Source organism: Aquila chrysaetos, chromosome 2 (genome assembly GCF_900496995.4).
Source record: "Aquila chrysaetos chrysaetos chromosome 2, bAquChr1.4, whole genome shotgun sequence".
NCBI classification, from domain to species: Eukaryota; Metazoa; Chordata; class Aves; order Accipitriformes; family Accipitridae; genus Aquila; species Aquila chrysaetos.
The window spans coordinates 72,746,205-72,767,929 of record NC_044005.1 but is presented as its reverse complement, the minus strand read 5'-3'; the positions used below and the strand labels follow the sequence as shown (position 1 = coordinate 72,767,929).

Here is a 21,725-nt window from a genome sequence, read left to right as displayed (position 1 = left end):
GGCAAAGTTACACTGTGTACAGCTAACACGCTTAGGATAATTTAGGACTAATCTATTTCTCTAAGCAGTAGGTAAATTAAATTAAATATCTTTAAATTCATAATAGCTGTAGAACACCACTGTATGAACAATTATATGAAAGCATCATTAATTTCTTCTTTGAAGCATTCTTACAACTGTTTTACCTTTTAACATTTGGTCAAACGCTTAAAGTTACTCACGATAAAGCATAAATATATTTATATAGCAAACAGTACAGATGCGCCAGGGCAGGGGGGATTCGTAACTTAGCAAACCAAAAATAGTTTCTCCTGGCTTTTTCAGCTTTGCTCTTGCCTAAAAGTATAGAAACTATATGGGGGTAGTATATAGACTATAGGGGAGCCTATATTTTGCTCCATATTTTTCATATTTAAGTCATTCATTCTTAAGGATGGAATAAAAATAATTCTAACCAGATGTCTGGTGCACTGTTTTTGCATTAACAAAATTGACTCAGCTGTGAAACAACTTTCACCCTGATCTATCCTGGCAATTTCCACCCATCGATGCCCAACAAGGTTTCCAAATGGAATATGATAGATGCAGGAAAAGGGGCTATAGAGTATCATTGACATTGACTGGACTGCAAACAGGATTTGAGCTCAGTGTAAGTAACGTGGAGTGCGGGGCAAGAAGGGGTCAGAATTTGTGAAAATTATATTAGTTGTCTAAATATCTGGACCTCTGTCTGTACAAAGGCATCTGAAAACTTCAGCAGAAGAGTTTAAAATGCATATGCCTCCACCCCTCATTTTGTTCTCATGCCTGCAGAAAACATCACTGCAAAGGCACTTTTCAAACACAAACCTAGAGGATGGTGCCAACCCCTCAAACATTTTAAGATTTCAGACAGCAAGCAGCAGATTATACAGATATACAGGGAAGTACACGAGGAAAATGGAACGCTAAATGTAATTTTGACCAAATAGCCAGAACAGATACTTACCATCTCCCCAGCCACATCTTTTCCAACTGATAAGATGAAAGTTTCCTTAATCTTAGTAAGTTAATTAAGACTACACTGAAGTACTGGAACAGAATTCATTCCTCGATTCCACCAAAGTCTATGAATTTGACAATTTTGGCACAATTTAGGACTGCATATACTATTGGATTCAAGCCAGATTTAGTTTTCTAATGGCATTTTTGCTTAATCTTAATAAACCCGAGAAATCCGATGCTACATTTCAGACCACAATTGTGCAATGTGGCAACGTGTGGCTGGGCCAATGCCATCACCGAAGCTCCTCCGCTGGTCCTCGGACGGCCACCGCAAGAGCTGGTAGACAGGAGGGAAAGCCGTTTTTCATTTCCAGCTGCAAGAAAAGCGTTTCCATCCTGAGGGTACCACACGAAGCCGCAGGAAGGCTGTTATGTGGTCGGGGCTGACTGAGCTGGTCTGCCTCACAGGGTGCCAGCTTCTCTTGGCTCACCCGTGATTACATGGAATTTCCAGAGATTTCTCCTCTTCTACAGATTTTTCTTGTGCGACCAAAATACAGAGTTTTTAAATTAAGAGGGTTATGTCTGCATGTGCTTATATGGGTCTTAAGTGTTCTCCTAGAGCGATTAGCACGGAAACACTGTGATATGGGTGCCTGGTTTCCTTTGCAGGTAAAATGTGAAGTTCTTAGTCTCAAAAGAATGCTGCAATATTAACAATTTTTGGCATATTCACACTTGAATCCTTCCACCAATACACTTCTTGAAGTCTGTCATTTCCCAGCAACCCAGCAGATGTCCCCACAGTCTACACACACGTTTTAGATGCATCTCATTTCAAAGCAGGAATTTTCCTTAACATTTTCAGGGGAAAAATATGAACTTTTCTTTTTAGTCACCAAAGAAAAAAACCGCATTTATGACTTCCAGCCCAAAAGCTTGTTGCTAGGAATAACTCGGAATATTATAATAAAAGCTACTTTTCATTTGAATCAGCTGGCTGGTTGAAATGGAAATGCTCCAAGGAGTCCAACTTCGAGGGAGGTTTTCTGGGGAGCCAGGAGTGGGTGCTGTGGGCAACCATCTGATCCCACGCTGCTTCTTCATTTGGTTTCTTCATAACTTATCAGGCTGCTACTGAGGAAGCCATTTTTTGATCTGGTTTTAAAATCCAGCCTCTAGGAGACTGCCCTGGGCTACTAAGAAAAACAGAAATCACCTCCAAGAGCTATGACCAGCTCATTCTTCAGGCTGTGGCAGGCTGGTAGCTCTGAGCACCTCCGGGATCTGCAGATGTGTGCAGAACTCTCGGGAAAGGTGACCTCTGATTTTTTCCACAGTGCGTAACAGCTAAGAGGCCAGGCTAACATCTTAGTGGAGAAAAATATCGATATTCTTTCATTTTTGTTTTTAATCAAAACAAATAACCACAATGCTGCATGAAACAGAGTTACTTCTTTATATGGTTTTACACTTGATTGGCTTTCGAGGAGGTACTTCAAGGTTTTAAAATTAAGACAACTGCAGAGCTGTTAAAACACTTACTGATGCAACATCAAGGATTCAAAACCCCATTTCCTACTGACATCTATGATCATCTCTCATTTAATTAGCTACAAAAGAGTACTCAAACAATAAGCTGGATGTGATCCACTGCAACCCTTTCCAGGCCACTGGCTAGTGAGACCAGTGCTAGCCACATGGGTCAGCTTAGGTCAGATTCACTTCTGCCCTATCTTAATTTCTATCTGCTTTTAACTTCACACAGGGCATTCTACCATTCTAAAACAAACAAACAAAAAACCCAAACCAAACCAAAAAAAAAAAAAAACAAAACCCAAAACAAAACCAAACTCCAAACAATTTTAAATTTATTTCTTTATTCAGCTTTGGTCTGAATTAGCTTGATCCCATTAGTCAGAATGAATCATGTCTCCAAGTAAATATTTCTGTAGTATATTAACTAAGACTGAAATATTAAATTCTGTGGCTTAGCAAAAATAACAACAGCTATGTACATAGAGATTTTTGCTTGGAAAATGCTTATAAAAGAAATTCTATGGTTAGGGGTTTTTTTTTAATATATATTTTAAATAGATTGTCAGAAATGTATTTTAATTTTTAATAAAGTGATCCTAGAAGGAGCTACATAACACCTTCCTAAAAACTGCGTCCGAGATTTCAAGATGAGCCAGTTGATCTGGTTACAAAACTCCAATAGTTTAAAGGACAGTGCTTTAGATAGTGTTTTTTGTCCTCAGATTGGCAAATTCTTAAGTTCTGCTCTCCACAAAGTAGAGAGGCGGCAGCAAAAGCACGGCTAGCTTTCCTCCATGCCCTGCCAACAGGGCAAGCAGCAACTTGCAGGAAGGAAGAAACAATTCAGTTTTGTGCATGCTTAACCTCAAACTAAGGGGTTGCCAGTCCATTTAGTACAAGCTTCCAGACATCCGCCCCTGAATGCCTATAGCCGGAATAAGAAATCACAGAGTTTTTGTCAGTCAGCAGAGAGAAGAGGATGGAGCCAAAATGCAGAAGTCTCAATTCTGGATTTGTGTGGGTTTCTGTCTTGTCTCCCTCCTGACACTGGAGAGATGCAAAGCGGATGGACCTGCCAGCGCAGAGCTGCTCTGACTAAAAGATCTTCCAGAAGCGCAGAGCCTGTCTTCTGACATTTCCATTTCCACCCCTGGCTTAGCTAGCTTTTCTACTCTGGCTATCTGCTGCTAGGAAATGAGCTGTAGAGGATCAACACAAGGCAGCATAAATCAGAAACTGCTCTGGTCTGCTTGCGTCTCCATAATCCTAAGATACTAACACGGCACACAGCTCCCTAGTATTTCCCTTCTTCTTCTAATAGGAAAAGGAAAAATTTAAAATACTCCATACTAAGCAAGAATTTGAATGAGTTCTGGGGTTCTGTGTATGAAGATCTGAGTCTTTTAAGTAGAAACATCATCTTCGGTCACATTCGTATTTGTCTTCTAAGTCCACTGTCTTGCTCTTTTAGCATTATTAAAATTCATTCATTCAATGAAAAGGGCTTGGAAAAATCAGCAATCTAAAGATGTGCCCCTTTCCGTACACCAAGCCTCAATAAGTCTCACTGTTTCACTGAAGGACTTCAGTGCTTGCCATGCAGGGGAGGAATTTTTCCAGGGGTTTCTACCAAAGGATATTATTGCACCATTGTTCAAATAGCAGTATGAAGACTCACCTAGGCCAGACAGTAGCTGTCGTAAGTTGTAATGTGTTTTCTATGATGCATAACAAGCATCTTTCCTGCATCAAGTGACACTCCCTAAATCCAAAAAGGAAGTCTTACGCACTGAAATCCAGATGAACTAACAGACTCGATGTGATACGTGTGCGCCTATTCAGAGGGAAAGGTACAACTCACAGACTGTTTCAACAGAAGGAGGAACGTAAAAGTAGGAAAAGAGGCTATATATCCTTCTTGCTTTAACTTCCCAAATGTATTCAGCACCTCAAGAAAGAAATAAAAAAAAGAACCAACATTTCATTATATAACTTTCTGCAATGCTATGTATTCTTACATTATTTCCTTATCTTTTATAGAATAAGTAATTTGCTAGGGGCATTATAATAAGTTTGCTTGAACAAAAAAAAAAAACAAAACCCAAACAGCCAAACAAACTGCATACTGAAGTACCAGGAAGAGAACCATAGCATCTTTAATGCATACTCAGGCTGCCTGAATAAACCATACAATACACCTTCACTAGAATGCTGAAGGTGGAGAATATTAAAAACACTCAAAAAGATTAATGAACATTAAGTCCAAAGACTCAGTGAAAATATCAGAAATAACTTTGGAGGGAAAAAGTATTGCCTCTATCACAGTATCATTTTGTACCAAGAAACCTATGGGATATTTTGGATTTGAACAAAAGAGAACAAAGCAACCTGAAAACAGATATGTTGCTATATTAGAAGTCACTGTGGTATCTTGGATGGAAAGTAATATGAGCTAAATTCTTTATTAGCAAATGAGTTACAATGTGGACTGTGTTAAGTCAGCAGATGAAGTACAGAGATAAAGAAACAATAGCAGCATTCTCTGATGGTGACATTATGTATGAAAGATCTTGGCAATCCTAAAATGTCTATACTCCCTAACGGATGAGAATCATTGGTATTATATATTATTATTACAAATAGTAAAACACATTCACTTGGATATCAGCACCTTTTAATTCAAGGAGCAAAAGGCAGAAACAGGACTCAGTAGTTAATAGTTTTATGAAAAACTGCTTGTGTTTTGGATTTGAACTGAAAGTAGTTCTTAGTTTTAGGGAGGGTTCTTAAGTTTTTAGTTTTAGTGGCTGATCAACAGCAGAAGCAGCAAAGGAGGTACTGGGATCAGGCTTCAAGCAAATGTACATCACAGTTTCCACAGAAAGTTACTCATATCGTCATATTATAGAACCAAATGGAGGCTCAGATAACAAACAAAAATGACCCATCAATAAAACCCTGAGAAAATTCATAGAAAACAGCTGTAAAAACAGGAGACCAGACTGCACAGCAGACATCCACGTGGGCTACTACAAAACAGGAGGCAAATCTTACAAATACCACCAATGTGAAGTCTAATGCCATGGCCCGTTTGAGCTGGTCCCGCCAGGGCTGCCCCATGAGCCAGGGCTGAAGAGCAGAGCAGCTTTATGTTGGCGGGGCGGCAGGGCAGGGCTGGAACCTCTCCAAGATTTGCTCTTTCCATCAGCTGGGAGGCAGCCGAGAATAAGCCAGAGCACCCTGAGGACTGACTGCACTGTCCCACATCAGAGGCGGCGCTGGCACTCGTCCCGTCTCACAACCAGGGAGGCACAAATCTATTTATATAAACGCTTGCCTCCATTTGACTGTGTCAACTGCGGCTTATTTAAACAAGAGCACAGAGATCAGTACACAGACAAATTAATAAATTCATCGGAGGTTCTTAGATACTGAAGACGTGAGAACCACAAAAGACATGAGAACTGGAGACCAAAGAGCAAAGCAGTCCATTAGCAAGTAGAGTATTTCCAACTGCAAACGTTTTGGTTTTACTTGCATTTCTCCTGTGAGTTCCCTATTGCAGAGTTAAGAGCAAAACAAACAAAAAAGCAGTTGTTAACAGCATCAAGGAAGAAGGGGGGAAAAAAGGATGTGGTTTGGAGTCATGGGAGAAGGCGGTGAAACATCTCCCTGTCGGGAGATGATTTCTACGTGGCTTCTTATCTCTTTCATCACAAGTAAATCCATGGTCTAAAGGTGGTTGATGAACCACCTGGAGGTTCTAGGCAGGGACTGTAGACAGCACTGGGAGCTGAGGGAACTCTCTGGGGAGTTTTTAGAAGCACGAAAGGGAAGGGACCGTGCCAGGCCGCCCTCCCTCCCCAGAACCCCAGGAGAGCACTGGTTACGAGGAGTCGCAAAATGTAGAAACAGAGGTGGAGGTATGGATACGGACTCACTGGTCAGGGGTTACTGAAGCCCAAGGGCTTGCAGGTGACAGGCACTCCTGTGCTACCTTGTTTAGGAACCAAAAAGCAGAGACGTACAAGCCCTGCCAAATCCCCACACTGAGGCCTTACTTATAAAGCGACCGTGCCTCCTGATCAAGTCCATCACCCAACACCTAAAGGTGAAGAGAGCAGATTAAAACCAGATGGGGCAACTTGGACATGGCATTAATAAACAGTTTGTTGTCAACTGTGTGAAAAACCACAACATTTTGAGGAGATAATGTCAATGGTTGGCATTGAAATATACGATTTAGGTAAAAATGTAATTCCGGTGTTGACTTTAAAACACAATTGTTAGAAGATTAGGGCTGTTTATTTAAGTCCTGTAAAATGTATAAAATACCCTTTCCATGTAAATAAGCACACATGGTTAACAGGCAGGACAAAATTTATGAAGACAATTATTTCAAGAAGATAAGATCTGAGAAGCAGAGCAAGTCACGAACCCGCAGAACAACAGAAACAAAGCGGAGCAAAACAATCATTCATTTCAATAACAGAGCGTGAGCAAAAGAAATCATAAACCATCCAAATTAGGTCAGCATCTCGTCAGTACATCTAATGTACATGGTGTCAAAGAGGAAACAGTTACATGCTAACAAATTTAACAACCAAACTTTTGGTGGTGTCTCTTTTAGAGAAAACAATGTGAGTATTCCTTGAGCATGCCCCAGCAATCATCCTTTTGCCTTGTCCTCACTTGTTTTCATGTATTACTGACCAAGTATGAGTAATGCCACAAGTGTTCAAAGACAAATTAATGTGTTTCCTTTCTGCAAAACTTATACTTCACGTAGAACAAGATAAATGCAAGATGAAACTGTACAGGTTGATTCCCCAGACATCAGAATAACTGACAAAGCAAACAAGGATTGCTTCGTTGGGATAGTACACGAGTAAAATAAGGCAGAAACCACTTTAAGTGATTGTGGCTCCTTGGAGATAGCAAAGATGCAAAGTCTTGGGTAAGACACAAATCAGTTTTTTGGCTCAAAAAGTCCTAGCCAGTTGCAGTCAGCCATAAATGAAATGATTAAGGACCAAAGTAAAGAGTCAGAATAATTGGCTGTTGATAAAAAGAAAGCTAGAAGTAATTAAAAGTTAGCGGAAGAGGCAGACATAATATTAAGTAGTATATAAAAGTTAACATTAAAACCATTACCAAATTGGTATCTAGAATGAAATCCAAACTTCTAAAAAAAGTCATTATTACTAAAATATAAGAAAAATCAGTAACAACCAAACAGTCTGGATGGGATTCAGTTCAATATTAAGATACCTGACTGTGAGCTCTAAAGGCTCTTTCAAATATTATATGAGCTCTGCTGACTGTAATGGGAGCAACCACATCTTTATGGCACTGAAATTCTGCTATCAGTCCCAAATGTCCCCCTTTCTCTTCCATCATTCTGTAAGCTAAGATTGAACCATGTATGTATCCAGCTTTGACCAAACCATAAACTTTAATCAGGGTCATATCCACTGCCAGTTAATTGGTTGTAAGGTTCTTTTCAAATAAGATTGCTGGGGATATTCAAATGGGGGAAGGAGGAGGGAAAATGAAAAAAATTTTAGAGGATTATCTATAGGATTACCTGCGTATCTCCATTCTAATTAATTAGGACCACAGAAATTGGTAAAATTTTGAGGTCTGTTTCAGTCCTCCTCTTAGAAAGATCAATATTCTGAGGCCTTCAACTATCAGACCTCAACTGATGTTCTTGTGCTTGCCATTCAGTTTGGGAGTCACTCAGATGATCTGAAGTCTTACAGGGGATAAGATCACACATCTAATGGACATTTAAAATACAAATCACTCAATTAGACACAAGTATTACTGTGGTGAACTAGAAAGCATAGAGTACAAAACTGTCAAAACCAACATTGCTCCATGTTGACATACTCTTTAAAATCAAGGGTGACCATTCATCCCCATGTGAGGGAACTTCATTTGTGCACTAGAGATTATGCGGCATACAAAAATCTAATGCTGTCTTGCAAATTACAGATAAGCTTCACCACAAGAGAAACATGTTTAGCAGCCCAGGAACACTCCCATCAGTCTGTCCATCCTCAGCAGAGGAGCATCCATCCTCAGCAGAGAGCAGGAGGTTTCTACTAAGTCCCTTTAAAAATGCCTTATTATTTGTATCATATTCCTAGGCAGTTCCAAGAACCATTAAAAAAAAAAAAAAAAAAAGAAGGAAGAAAAAAGAAGCATTTGCAGCACATTACTAAAATGCTCAGACAATTTCTTCACTGTGAGGGTGGTGAGGCACTGGAACAGGTTGCCCAGAGAGGTTGTGGCTGCCCCATCCCTGGCAGTGTTCAAGGCCAGGCTGGATGGGGCTTTGAGCAACCTGGTCTAGTGGAAGGTGTCCCTGCCCATGGCAGGGGGTTGGAACTAGGTGGTCTTTAAGGTCCCTTCCAACCCAAACCATTCTATGGTTCTATGGTGAACCTCATGAAAATCCCAATACTGTTTATCACTTTCTGGCTCTTCTCAGCTACTTGACACAAAAGAATTTACTGTGTTTGAAGTTCGTGGGTGAAGATTCGGCCACTAATATAGCTAAGCATGACACTATGGCAGCTTTAAAGAAGACACAAAATGTGTTCACCACACATCACACATTTATGTCTATTTGTGTGATTAACACAATGGGGGAACAGTGAGAATACGGGAAAGAAAAGGAATGTAGGAGACATTACCCATCAATGTGTTCATACAGGTAAAGATCTATTCATCAATCAGACAGAATGTGACAATGTGACAGAATTCAGAAATTCAGATTTAAAAGTGAGTCCCAACCGTTTATGCATAATCTCCAAGTACACAAGAGTGCAAAAGCAACTTTAAAAGTGTGTTTTAATTAAACATTAAAACTTCCATCTGAATGCACTGGGATACTTAAGGCAGGCATTTCAAGAGGAGTGATATCTGTTTCAAAAAGTCGTGTAGTTCAAGTGGCAAAATTCCAATGATATTATGATCTGCAAACCTTCATCATACACCTTTGGAGAAAAAATAGTTTCGAAAAATGAAAGCATACTGAACAAATTAAAAAGAAAAAAACCCAAACAACCCCAAACTGATATGAACATTATAAGGTCTCTAGAATGAAGTACAGAACAAAACTATAGACAGTATAACAAACATCACCAGTCTTCATCACCAGCTCTTTCACCACAACATAGCAGAAAAGTTGGTCATCAAACTTGGTTTAATGAAAAAAGACAGGTCCCGGGGGGCGGGGTGGGGTGGGGAATATTAACAGGAAAATGAACACACAGCTGCATTTGAACTAAAACTAAAAAGCCACAAAGGAAAAATCAGCTACACAAGCCTGATAAGTGACTTCGTGGCAGCTTTTGGGAGCGGGGGAAGAAGAAAAAGGTGGAAACTGTTTGCAGTCAGGTCAACAAAAGTTCCAAGGTTATTTTTCTTTGGTTTGCACTGGCTGAAATACTACAGAAAACAGATGAAAGGAGAAACAATGTTTAAATCTATAATCATGCATTGCAAATTAATGATCAAAGGACAGCATAGAATAAAAATGATATAAAAATTAGTTTAGTTGGGCAAAGTAATCGCTGAGTCTTCAGAGATTCTGTTATTTCTCATACTGCTAAAGCAACAGATCAGAATATATCTAGGACTGAAAAGGTCTCCCTGCTTCAAGTAAAACTTTTGATCAAGCAGTTTTTGTTGAGGCAAATTTTAAGGGACTTTCATTGAACAGGTTTCCATTGATACACCTCCTTAGTAGTAAGAAATAAGTCAGTTTAGTTTATGCAAAAGTTAGTTAACTGGTGAGCTATGCTGTGGCTTGGCAAATCTTATTACCTTTGCAATAATGAGAAGGTTTCTAACAAAAGAGTCCCATTGCACAGTTTTCTCACAAATCTGCCTCATTCTAATTCTCTTATCTCATTTCTAAGAGTTTGGAAAGTCCTTCAAGTCTTGCAGCAATTTTCTGCAATCAGCTAAAGCCAAAATAATTTCCTAAGCAGACCTAAAGTACAGCATTCTCTCTCAGGCCAGAAAAAGAAACCAGGAATAGCTTAATTATTTAATTATTTGCTTGCTGTATATATGACTTCCCAGCAGTTAAATCACAAGCTTCAAGAGGCTTACGCTGTATTTTCTGGGGGGGGGGGGGGGGGGGATTTTTTTTATTATTATTATTTTTATTTTTTTATTTTTTTAGGGGGAATATTTAGCTGCAGAAGAAAGCCAAGAGAGGACTTGCATAGCCCTAGACCAAGGATGGGTTTCCTTATGCCCAGCTCAGGCCCTGCACTGAAGTCTCCAGCTCCTAGGTCCAGCGGGCTCTGCACTCAAACACACCACAGCAGTAAGCACCCACCCATTCTCAAGCCCCCCCAGGACGGCCAGACAGGGAGACTGGTGCTGCCAGGTCTTCCAGGAACACCAGCAATGACCCGAAATGCAAACCATCGTTCCCGCTGCTTACATCAACATCTGGCCACAAATTCAGCCCTAATCTAGCTCAGACAGCTGTTATGTCTGGCTATCATGAACAGTTCGCAAATATACTCCAGGCAGGACATGAAATTCAGTGGACTGCTTTTTGGACAAAACCCAAATTAAAGCCCCACCAAGAAGAATAAGCAGAGGAAAGGAACTTAGAGGCTGCGTGAGACGCTGATTGGTTTTGGCCCCACTTGAGAGTGCTGAAGCTAGAAGGTGGTGAGGAAAGAATACAGTCACCGAGTCACTAAAAATTTAGAAACTGTGAAAGGAATTAGTCGCTGCGTACCAAGAGCAACAACCCAACTTCTCGGCTGACTAGCAAATTAGCAGCGAGAGGTGTAAAAGAAGCAGGAAGAGGAAACGAGCAGGAGAGAAGAAAGGCTGGTTAACCACCTTGGCTGGACGGACACGCAGCTGAGACCTGTTTTACTGCTTTAGGGCTGTGAAGTTCCTATACTTCTACCCCTGTCAGTTTGTTTCCTTAACACCACCAGGAGGTGATTTTAGTTCAATTGTATTATCTGATAATCCCAGTCTCTATGGCGGAGGAAATTGTGCAACACACCATTCTTCTTAGGCAACCTCTAGCTTTCAACAGCCACAGAAGACACACAGGCCTTCAGTCATCTGTGTTTGGACACAAAAGCACTTCAAGATTATTAGGTGAAAACCAAAAAGATTAAACACACTCATTAAAACAAACTAACAAACAAACAAAAAACCACCAGAAAAAATCTGTGCCTTAGATAGTAGCAAACACTAGCATTCTTCTGTACCTGATCAGGCTGCTTTTGTGCTTTCTGGCAAGGCATGTCCAAGATGACCTTAATAATACTCTCCCATCTCAATGTCTATGATCCTACTACCTTCCCTTTAACAGTACGAGTGAAAGGTGCTGTGGTGCTGTTCAATAAACCAACACAGATACTGACTGCAGAATGCATGCTCCTGATGCAAAGATATGTGAACTACGAAAGATCTTAAATGTTAGACAGCTAAAGAACACTGCTAACCAACACGCAAGGTGAAAAAGCAAAGCCAACTGGCCTCTCATCCATTTCTTTTAAGTAGCTCACAAACTATTAAATACATAACCACCTTTTAAAACATACCAGTTTCTTTATTCTGGCACATGGAATTCATATGTTTCTTTATTTTGGCGCATGGAAGGAATGAGGTAAGGGTGACTGATGAAGTCTCTCAGCAGCTTCAAATTCTGACCAGTGTTGATAGCACTGCAGACCACAACATCTGCAACATGAGCTATATCACTGTGCATAGAAGCTATTTGATGCAATATATCTCAGTTCTTGCAGAAGGATGACATGCTTGCAATGCCAGGAAAATACTCTCTTCAAAAATATTTTTGTTCCTTTTAAAAAATCCTTGAATGCCATCCTAATAATGTATCTATACATCTTTGTGCAAGATTACGCTAACAAATAATAGTCACATTAACATGGGAAATATTAAACCCACAAGTTGAACATTTCTTTCCTTACATGGTTTTTAATGAACTGCTGAAAAATCCACTTAATTATGTGCTCATGCTTAACAGAAATAGAGCAGGAACTCTATGCGTAATCACGCCTCCTCCAAAGTAACATGGGAGTCTGTCATTCATTTAATACACTTTAGAAAAGAAAACCAGCTTGCTACGTCAAGAGAGATAAATTGTTGTAGTTGCTTTCACAAAGATTACGTTCTTGCCTTTACCTACAGACTGCAAATAACTATCATGATATTAAAGGAATGAGAAAATTGTGTTACCTTTACTATTAATCCCTTTGAGTCAACCATCCATATCCTTTTGATAGCTGTATCTTTAGATACCCCTTCTTTTTCCATAGCCATAACAATGAGGTTTGCTATTCCCAGTGCAGCCTGAAGGAAGGAGAAGAAAAGTAGTATATGAAACTAGAAATGAAAGAAATCCCCTGCTCACTTGTTCCCTCTACCCACTATTTTAGATAAGTTTCTTAATTTTCTTCAACAATAAAATTGAATCATTATTTTTTCATAAAGTAAACACTAACGAACTGTTGCTACCATTTGGTAATTAGAAACCATAGTGTAGATAAATAGTATAGATAAATTTGAAATCATATATATAAATCATAGTATAGATAAATCTTAAGATAGCATTTACAGTGTGGACAGCATAATAAATGTTTAAACTCTAATGAAAAATGCTAAAACTAATATTTATTCCACATAATCATCTCAGAATACATTAAATATTTTTTCTTTTTTTTTAATTTTAGTTTGTTCATTAGATTTTTTTTTTGGTAATTTAAACCAAAGGAAACCACACTCTGCATGCCAGAAAGTAAAATTCAGTCCTAAAAGATTTTTTGCTCTTATCTTTTTTTAAAATGTCCATCAAGAAGGTAAGTCTCCTTTTACCTACTATTCATGTGTTTTGTAACTCTAGACTTGACTGTGCTCCCAGTGAAAGCAGGGGCGAGAAAAATTCATGTAGCAATATTTTGCTGAAATGTGTATCATTCTTACTGGATTTTATTATTTCAACCAACAGATCAAATGTCATACAGGTACAGATTGATAAACAGGCAATAAAATGAGCCAACAGACCACTCAGTGTTTCTGATTACCAACTTATACACATATTTCTGGGGTTGATTCTGTTTCTTGTTCTTTATTAGTCAATTTCACTGAGAATCAAGTGAGATTACCCTTTTTCAGTTAAGAAATAAGTAGTTATATTAGGAATGAGCTCCCATGGCAGGGATGATATCTACCATTACCTCTTTGCAGCAACAGGCACACTGACAATACTAACAAAAAAAATAAACATTAGACCATGGATTCATCTGTCTGTTGAACATGGAGCAAAACCAGGGGAAGGAACTTCAGAGAGACAGACAGGCTTGATGTACAAAGGCACTGACATGCCAGACATGGATGCAAGTCATTCTGAAAACTACAGACCTGATCTCAGTAGCAGCAAATACTGAATCAAATTAAAGATATCTGGACTACACAAAGCCAGATTAGTATATTGCACCTACAGGGGGGTTTGGTGACCATGAATAATATTTTTCAGAAGCCTGCATGTAGTTGTAGACTTCACACAAGAGATGACATCTAGCCACACTGTAGATAAGTACAACCTTCACTTGAGTGTCACTTAGAAATTTATACTGAAAAATTTGTATCAAAAAATAATGTGCATTAAAATCTTCAGAAACAGATGGTCTTGACATGCAGAATACTGAAAAACTATATATAATAGCAGGAAAAATCAAAGGGGCACTGCTTCCCACTAAATAACACTAACTCTGGTAAATACATTTTATTTCATTTCTCTTTGGTGGCCTGATACATTTCCTCATCTTTTCAAAAAGTTTTGTTTGTTTATATTGAGAACAGTTCAACAATTTACAGGTGAAGAGCTAAAACCTGAAGTTTTAAAAAGAGAACAGATCTCTGCAAAATGTCTTATGAAAAATACGAGGCTTGAGCAGATGATCAGAGATTTTTCTGTAAATTTACATTTGAATTAAGAACCAACTTTCAGCAGGTGTTAGTGATCATTCTACCCATTTAATCTTCCTGTTAACTGGATACATATAACTTGATCCAATATTAAGAAAAATCTTCATAGTACAATTTTTCCTGATGTATAAAAATACATACCTCTCCAGCTCCCTGGAACAACACTGTGTGATCCGATAACCTGTTCTTGGTGATACGCAGAGCTGCAAGAAGACCTGCAACAGCCACAGATGCAGTTCCTGAAATAAAAAAAATGAATATATTTGGTTATTCTGGAAATAATTACAAAGCACTACATTTTCAATAATTCCACAGCATCTTTCAGCTAAAAGATACAAGTACTTAGGGTAGTAACAAAAAGTTCAGTGGAATTGGAGTTTGCTTTACTGATTGATTGATTCTGCTGGGCACAATGGCTGGGGCATTCGAACTATTACAAAATATTCTGGTTATGACCTTTTTCAGAAGGAAAGGGTGTGAGACCCCAGACAGAGGTATTTTGAAGGACTCCCGATACTGAAATTAAGATACTGGTCTCATTCTTCAAATAGGTGTACTTCAAATACAGTAAAATTCAAGACTAAAATAATATTCAGTACCTGAAAGAGTAAGGCCAGCTTATTTAAGACACCAACTGTCCTACCATGTCTGAAAGCCCTCAGGACTCCAGTCCACTGTGAAAGGGGTTCCAGCTTACTAACATCTAAAACATTGGAAGTACCTTTGATATCTGTCTTTGAGTTATGCCACGCAGAGAAAAATGCTAACATTTAGTTTTATGATTTAGCCTGTGGAGGCCTTTCTTCTTTAAATCAGAACCTCAAAGAATGAGATACCTGTCTGTCTTTGACTGGAAAGATTTTGGTCCTCATCATGAGAAACACCTATTAATAAAAAGTAGGGCAATAAAGGGATCTCAAGCAGGCATCTAACCCAAACCTGTTCACAATGGCAGGATCAACCATATCTCCGTGATTTCTGACAGATCTTTGTCTAACTTGTTCCTAACACCTCCTTTCACAAATTCCTATGATCTCCTCAGCAAGCTATTCCAGTGCTTCAATATACTTCTTGTTGAAAATTTCAAATCTAAATGCTGCTGCTGCTTCTTCTTCTTCTATTTTGGCCTATTGTCTTACCTACCACTGGAAAACCTGTTCTTTTCTCTTTGCAAAAAGACATGTATTATATTTGAAGACTAACGGTGTCCCAACCTGCTTTTCTTACGTGGAACAAGCCCAATTCTTCCACTCTTTCAGAAAGTTATGTTTTCTAAAACACTTAGCACTCATTTCTCTCCTCTGGACTTTATCCATTTGTTTCTTATCTTTCTTGAATTGCAGCACCCAAATCTATACAGAACACTGCAGCTGAATCGTTAGCCCTGCTGAGTGTAGCTGTCAGCTTCTGTTATGCTGAAGAAAGTTGTATTTAGTCACCAGGACCTGATATCTGGCTCTTCTGACCCAAAGAACAGTTACTGCTCCCCAACAAAGCCTACTGGAGGGGGAAGGCCTTCTTTCATGGATTACTGACTTCAGGTAACAAGCTTGTATTTTTCACAAATGATCATTGTCACTGAAGCCCAGGCACAAGGTGGACCAAAGGCAGTCAGATTCCTTATTCCTGCAAGGAACTTCCATTCAATACTGGAAAAAAACTGGAAAAAAAACCTGAGAAAGTGCATCAGTTTTCAACAAGTTCACAGAACCCATAAAGACATCCTGTGGACAGGGATATGGTAGCGAGGTAGATGTTGCCAGCAGAAAGGTTGTGCTCAGTGTGTCTTTTTAGAGGAGATTCCAAAGAACCGATAGCGGACAGCGTTGATTTCACCAGGACTGAAAAAGCTGTATCAGCCACTAGCAATTAGGTATTGGAAGTGGTAAAAAGGGTTTCAACAGTCTTTGAAGATTTATGATGCCTACCTGATTCAGAGAGAGCTGAACCACAGGGAGACTAACATGGGCCCCGAGATGTCCCCCTTGTTCAGTTCTGGGAATAAGAACCAAATTCTTCCTTCTCCAGGCAGCAGCTGCCACTGACTGACCCAAAGATGAGGCCATAAATGATTTTGGAAGCTTGCAAGCAAGAACTTACAAGGAGGAGATCTGCTGGCTCCTGCAATTCTGTTCCTGATCACCGCAGCCCTAACTAAAATTGTCTACAAGCCACCTGGTTGCTTTTGAAGGGAGAATTCACATTGCTACTGATTTTTCCTTCAGAAAAATTGTGAAATAGGTACGATCAGCCCTCCAAAAGCACTTGGCCCAGAATCTGCACGTTGGACATTTGCCCTTAACGTGCAGCTCCCTTGAAGCTTTTGCTATTCACAAGTCTACTTTCTCACAAGCAAGGTGAGGTTTAAAGCTGAGATAGCAGTAATATCTACATTACACTCAAGGAGATGCTCAAAGCAGGTATTCATATTGCAGGCACACAGACCATTAAGTTTCAAATACATGTAGCTAAGGAACTAAAAGAAGAGAAGTAGTAAGAAGTCTGGTACTGGGTAAACCTCTCCTTAAAAGACATCATTTGGGTGTTAAAGCCTGAGTTTGAATCTGTGTATTACTTTTTCAAAAATAAAAGGTAACCCTTAGTAAAATTTAAGAACACATTTTAAAGTTTGAATTTGCTTAGAAAGTCAGTTTTTGAAGTAAATCCACCTGCACAGTTCAAAAACATGTGTCTATAGAACTAAAAAGTTTGTTACGTGCTTTTGATTATGACTTTTCCCTTCAATCATCAGAAACACAGGACACCTTGTTCCAGCCCATTTAATGTTTAGACCATACAAATTTGTCATTTTTAGTTATTTAGTTATTTTTATGACTTCTTCTGAGAGCTGAGATAATTTACTCTCTTCTCCCTCGTTTCTAAATAAAAAAAAAAATTCTAAAAAATGGTTCCTCTGAGGCATGGCTTTGGGAACAACAACCGTCAGGCTGAGACACTTCCACCCCACAGCACCCAAGGGCTGGCTTGTTTCTTCCCCAGATGAAATTAAGTCTTCCTCTGGTGAGTGCCAAATTGGCAAAGACCAAAAACGGCAAAAGAGAGAAGTCAGACCGCACTCTCAGTTTCCCTTGGTACTCTACCAAACAATCCTCGTAACTGGCAATAAAAGAATCCCATCCTCTCGTTGGATGCCAAATTCTTTCTTCTATTTTACATTACACAGCTGTGCTTGCAGGGGGGGAGAAGGAGGAAGCCTCCATAACACGGCTTATTCCTAAGACCATTAATCTGGTCTCCTGAAAAGGAAAGCTGAGCTGGAGCACTGTAAGGTCCCGTTTCCAGCCCTTGGAGACAGAAGTTGTGGCCACCGCAGCACTCTGCCCTCATCAGAGGACTTCTCAGAGAGCCGGGGAAGCTGTTCTTCAAGCCACTTTCTGGTGACAGAGACAAAATGAAACACCATAAATTTACAACAAATGGGAATGCTGGGATCTTGCTTATCTTCATGGCTGATGTACTGTTGCTAAGTTTGTTAGTCAGAAAAATGGACTATGACCAAGTATTACCAGTTGGGATACTTTTACAAACCCTATTACAATACCACCTTCTGTTTTAAGGAAAAAGAAAAGAGATATGAAACATGAATAAAATACTGCATTGAATGTCAATAACATTTTGCACTGATTATTTACACAGGGTGTGAGTTATCATTACCTGTGTGTTCATTATGAGGGTGATTCAGAACAAAGGTTATAATAGCAATATATAAAGGCTTAAATATTGCATTTTTCATGAATCACAATTTGCACTGAAGACTTGCTCTAAAAATAGTATTTTAAAAGTACTCCACATCAGTTTTATTCAGCCATTTGACTCTAAAAAGCATAATAACCCAGTTTATTAGATTACTGAGCCCACTATCACTGCTGCTGGCAGCGGCTGTCATCACTCCTCGTCAGCAGCTTCCCTTATTCCTTCCTATTGAAAGGGGGGCACCGTCAACGTGAATAGCAGATCTGTTTAACCGGAACTGCTCTGACTAACGGCATGACCTTAAATTTCACCCTGAACACTGACTTGAGTTTTTAAAAAGAATCAAAATGCGATTCACATCCATCTGCCAAAGCCCAGCCACTTCTCGTGGACATTACGAAGCAGAAGCAGATCTCGCTGCTTTTTCGACTGTCATCACTATAGGAAGGAGAGAAATGGCTTCGCCTCCCTCTCCCACAGAGCACAGGTTAAATCCTTTGTGTGCAGAATGAGATAGACATTGTTCATGGACATGATTTTGAAAACCGATTCTATTTCCCCCACATTTCTAGAAGAATAACCACAGCAAGTTTAATAAAGGATATCTTTCTAAAGCAGTGTCAGCTGCTGTGACAGCAACCACTTTGTTAACAGTTTTCTAGGAAGGTGAGTCATATCTTGTAAAAATATGGTAGATGTGAAATTTCAGAGTACACTATTCTTTATCAAGTCTTTGTTTTCTCTCCAAGGTTCTTTAGCCTTACTTGTTACTGTAAACTGTATGACTGAGCATGAATACGTTAAAGGAAATCCTAGACACCATGGCCTTTTGGGGTTGGCACATTATAAATGCTTTGGAGCACAGAGTCTTCTTTCAGCAGATGCAACAATTAAAGAAAAAATGGGGGGAAAAAGCCCCAAAACATGAGGAATGAGAACTTAAATTTTATTGGATGTAGTTTAATTTAAATTAGCAAGAAATGGCTTACAGTGCCAAAGCATTTGTCCATTATTTAAAGTTTCAAAAAATAAAACTTGTAATCAAGTATTAGTAGTTCCTTTATGTCTTTTTCCCTACCTCATCTTAAAAAGCTAGCGAACAAGAAGAGGGGAGGAATTTCTGCAGTATATCCTAAAATCTGAGCTATTCATTCTGGACTAAAAGATTAGGAAGTGGTAAAAGTAAAATTCATATTTCTCAATACACAGCATAATAGAAATCACATGTTAACGTGGCCAGTCTTCCAAATAACACGGTGCCAGGAAAAAAATCATCCCTCTCCCACACTTACTGGGAAAAAAGGTGAGAGTAAAGATCCTATCTCAAAGGTATAATCTCAGTTGCTAGTGAGGCAAATGCTATGGCTGTGGGTAGTTCAAAAGGACCCTCTTTTAGGAGATGGGAGCTCCTTCTTCTTGCCGTGATCTGGCTTTTCAAAGCTGTGTATGCGCACCGCCCCGCTCTGCAGCTGCAGCGGGCAGGCAGTGCAAATAGGGGGAAAGGCTCTAGTGAAGAAGAAACAGAGCCTTTTGAAAAGAGCAACCGTTTGGTATATTTGACAAGGGATCCAGAGTCCCAGAAGCACAGGGTGGCTGAGGCTGGCAGGTCATCTGGTGTGACCTACCTGCTCAAGCAGGGCCACCTGGAGCCGGTTGCCCAGGAACATGGGGTGAATGGATTTCTTTTTTTAACCCACAATGAGCAAAAAATGAAACAGAAGAATACTTGTACATACACGTACTTGTATATGCACATACTTGTAGATACACATGGAAAAGTATACAAAAGCTACAGTGAGGGATTTACTTGAAAGCATACTGATTTCAATGTAAATTTACCACTGAGTAACAGAGAGGTCATATCCTGAATATACTGGAAGAAAAATATACTTCACATAACCCTACAGTATATGTCTTTATAGGATTTTTTTTATTATTTTATTCTAAAAATCCCAATGTCTGTTCCACCTGGAAGCAAATGCCACTTCGGATTATGAAAGAGGTTTTCTAGTTTGCACATAATACCAGAATTTGAGATGTATGATATCAACACATAAGCTATTACATGTCATTCAACTTTGCATTTTTCAAATTCTTAGTCAGAGAATGAATTGGAAGCCCCATGCCCATCACAGCCACAACAACAAACCCCAAACCTTCTTTACAATTTGATTTCAAGAACCGGAATTCCAGGTACCAAATGTATCATTTCCAATGTTAATGTTAAAAAGAATTAAGTCTTACAAAGGAGAATGCTTGTGACAGAGAAATCCTGATTTCTGAGAACTGCACTGACTTAATGTTAAATTGGTCATAACATAACTTCCAGGTATAAGTTTCCTAATTATTTAAATGGCAGTCTGCTGAACATTTAGCATATATTTTAAATAAAACCACACACATAAGATGGAATAATAATCTTAAATTATATGTGCTCTACATTTTTATTTTAGGTCTGTTTCTTTTCATATAATTTTGATGCAATTAAACAGCACAGCTGTTAAAAACTAATGACACCTAAGGTCACGATGGATACCGAAGTTAATTCCAATCCAGTGCAATCTCTCTGTGTAAATATTTTTGTTGGCATAAAATACAGGCTCTGTGTCCATAATGGAGGAAAGCATTGCAACTGTGGGCACAGTGAAATGGTGCTATAACACTAGAATAAAAACAGTATTATGCTGCACAGAGAAACACTTATTTTATGCAGATTGGCTTATTCTGCAGAAGTTTGTCATTGCCAATTGAGACAATTTTAAAGTACAGGGGTGGGGAAAAAAATCAAAACAATTTAAATAATTGAAATAATTGACCTTCATAGAGGCAGCAAGGCTAGAGAAATTTATGCTACTATTTCAAATTTATCACCGTCAGCAATGACTACAAGCAGCTACCACGTGATAAGCGCTGGGAGACCCACATAAAACAAATGCATGGCTCCCAAGACTTGCAAACTTGCCTTAAGCCACTGACTGTGCTCAAGTAGCAAAAACTCTTTCAACAGACACACCAAAACCAAGATGGGTGTGGAAAGGGAGTGCTACGGCACCCTGCTCTGCCCCAGCTGGGTTTGACAAGGGGCCCGACCCAATCCCACTCGTGACGGGGATTTCAGACACTGCAATCCTGGACTTGTACCTAGGACGACTTCTTTAACCGATCCTAAGAGGTTTGTTCGACATCCCCGCAGCAGGGCGGGGAACAGGTTAGTTTCTCCAAGGGGATTTTCAACTTCCTTAACCGTGAATCCTCACCCTGCCTCTTTCCAGCAGTGATCAAATCAGAGATCCCCACCCTGGTAAACACCTTTGTTTGGCAACACAAGCCGCAATTCTTCTTCTGGCATTGGTCCATTCCCAGGCAGAGGTTGGAGGAAAAAAAACAAAACAAAACAAAAAACAAACCACTTCTTATGTCTTAAAGAAAATTCCACCCTCTCCTTATGATTCACCCTTCCTAAATATATTGGAGAAGAC

The 21,725-nt window shown here is 39.3% G+C and overlaps 1 protein-coding gene across 2 annotated transcripts in view; it reads right to left on the bottom strand.

The window, feature by feature from the left end:
• Positions 1–21,725, bottom strand: part of ME1 (malic enzyme 1) — a 187,561-nt gene that overhangs the window by 15,201 nt on the left and 150,635 nt on the right. For both annotated transcript variants that reach the window (XM_030040684.2, XM_030040695.2), the window contains exons 8-9: positions 14,674–14,771; positions 12,784–12,897 (exon numbers count right to left, since the gene is read on the bottom strand). In XM_030040684.2, coding sequence (XP_029896544.1) covers positions 12,784–12,897; positions 14,674–14,771 — 212 coding nt within the window. The remainder of the gene's footprint in view (positions 1–12,783; positions 12,898–14,673; positions 14,772–21,725) is intronic.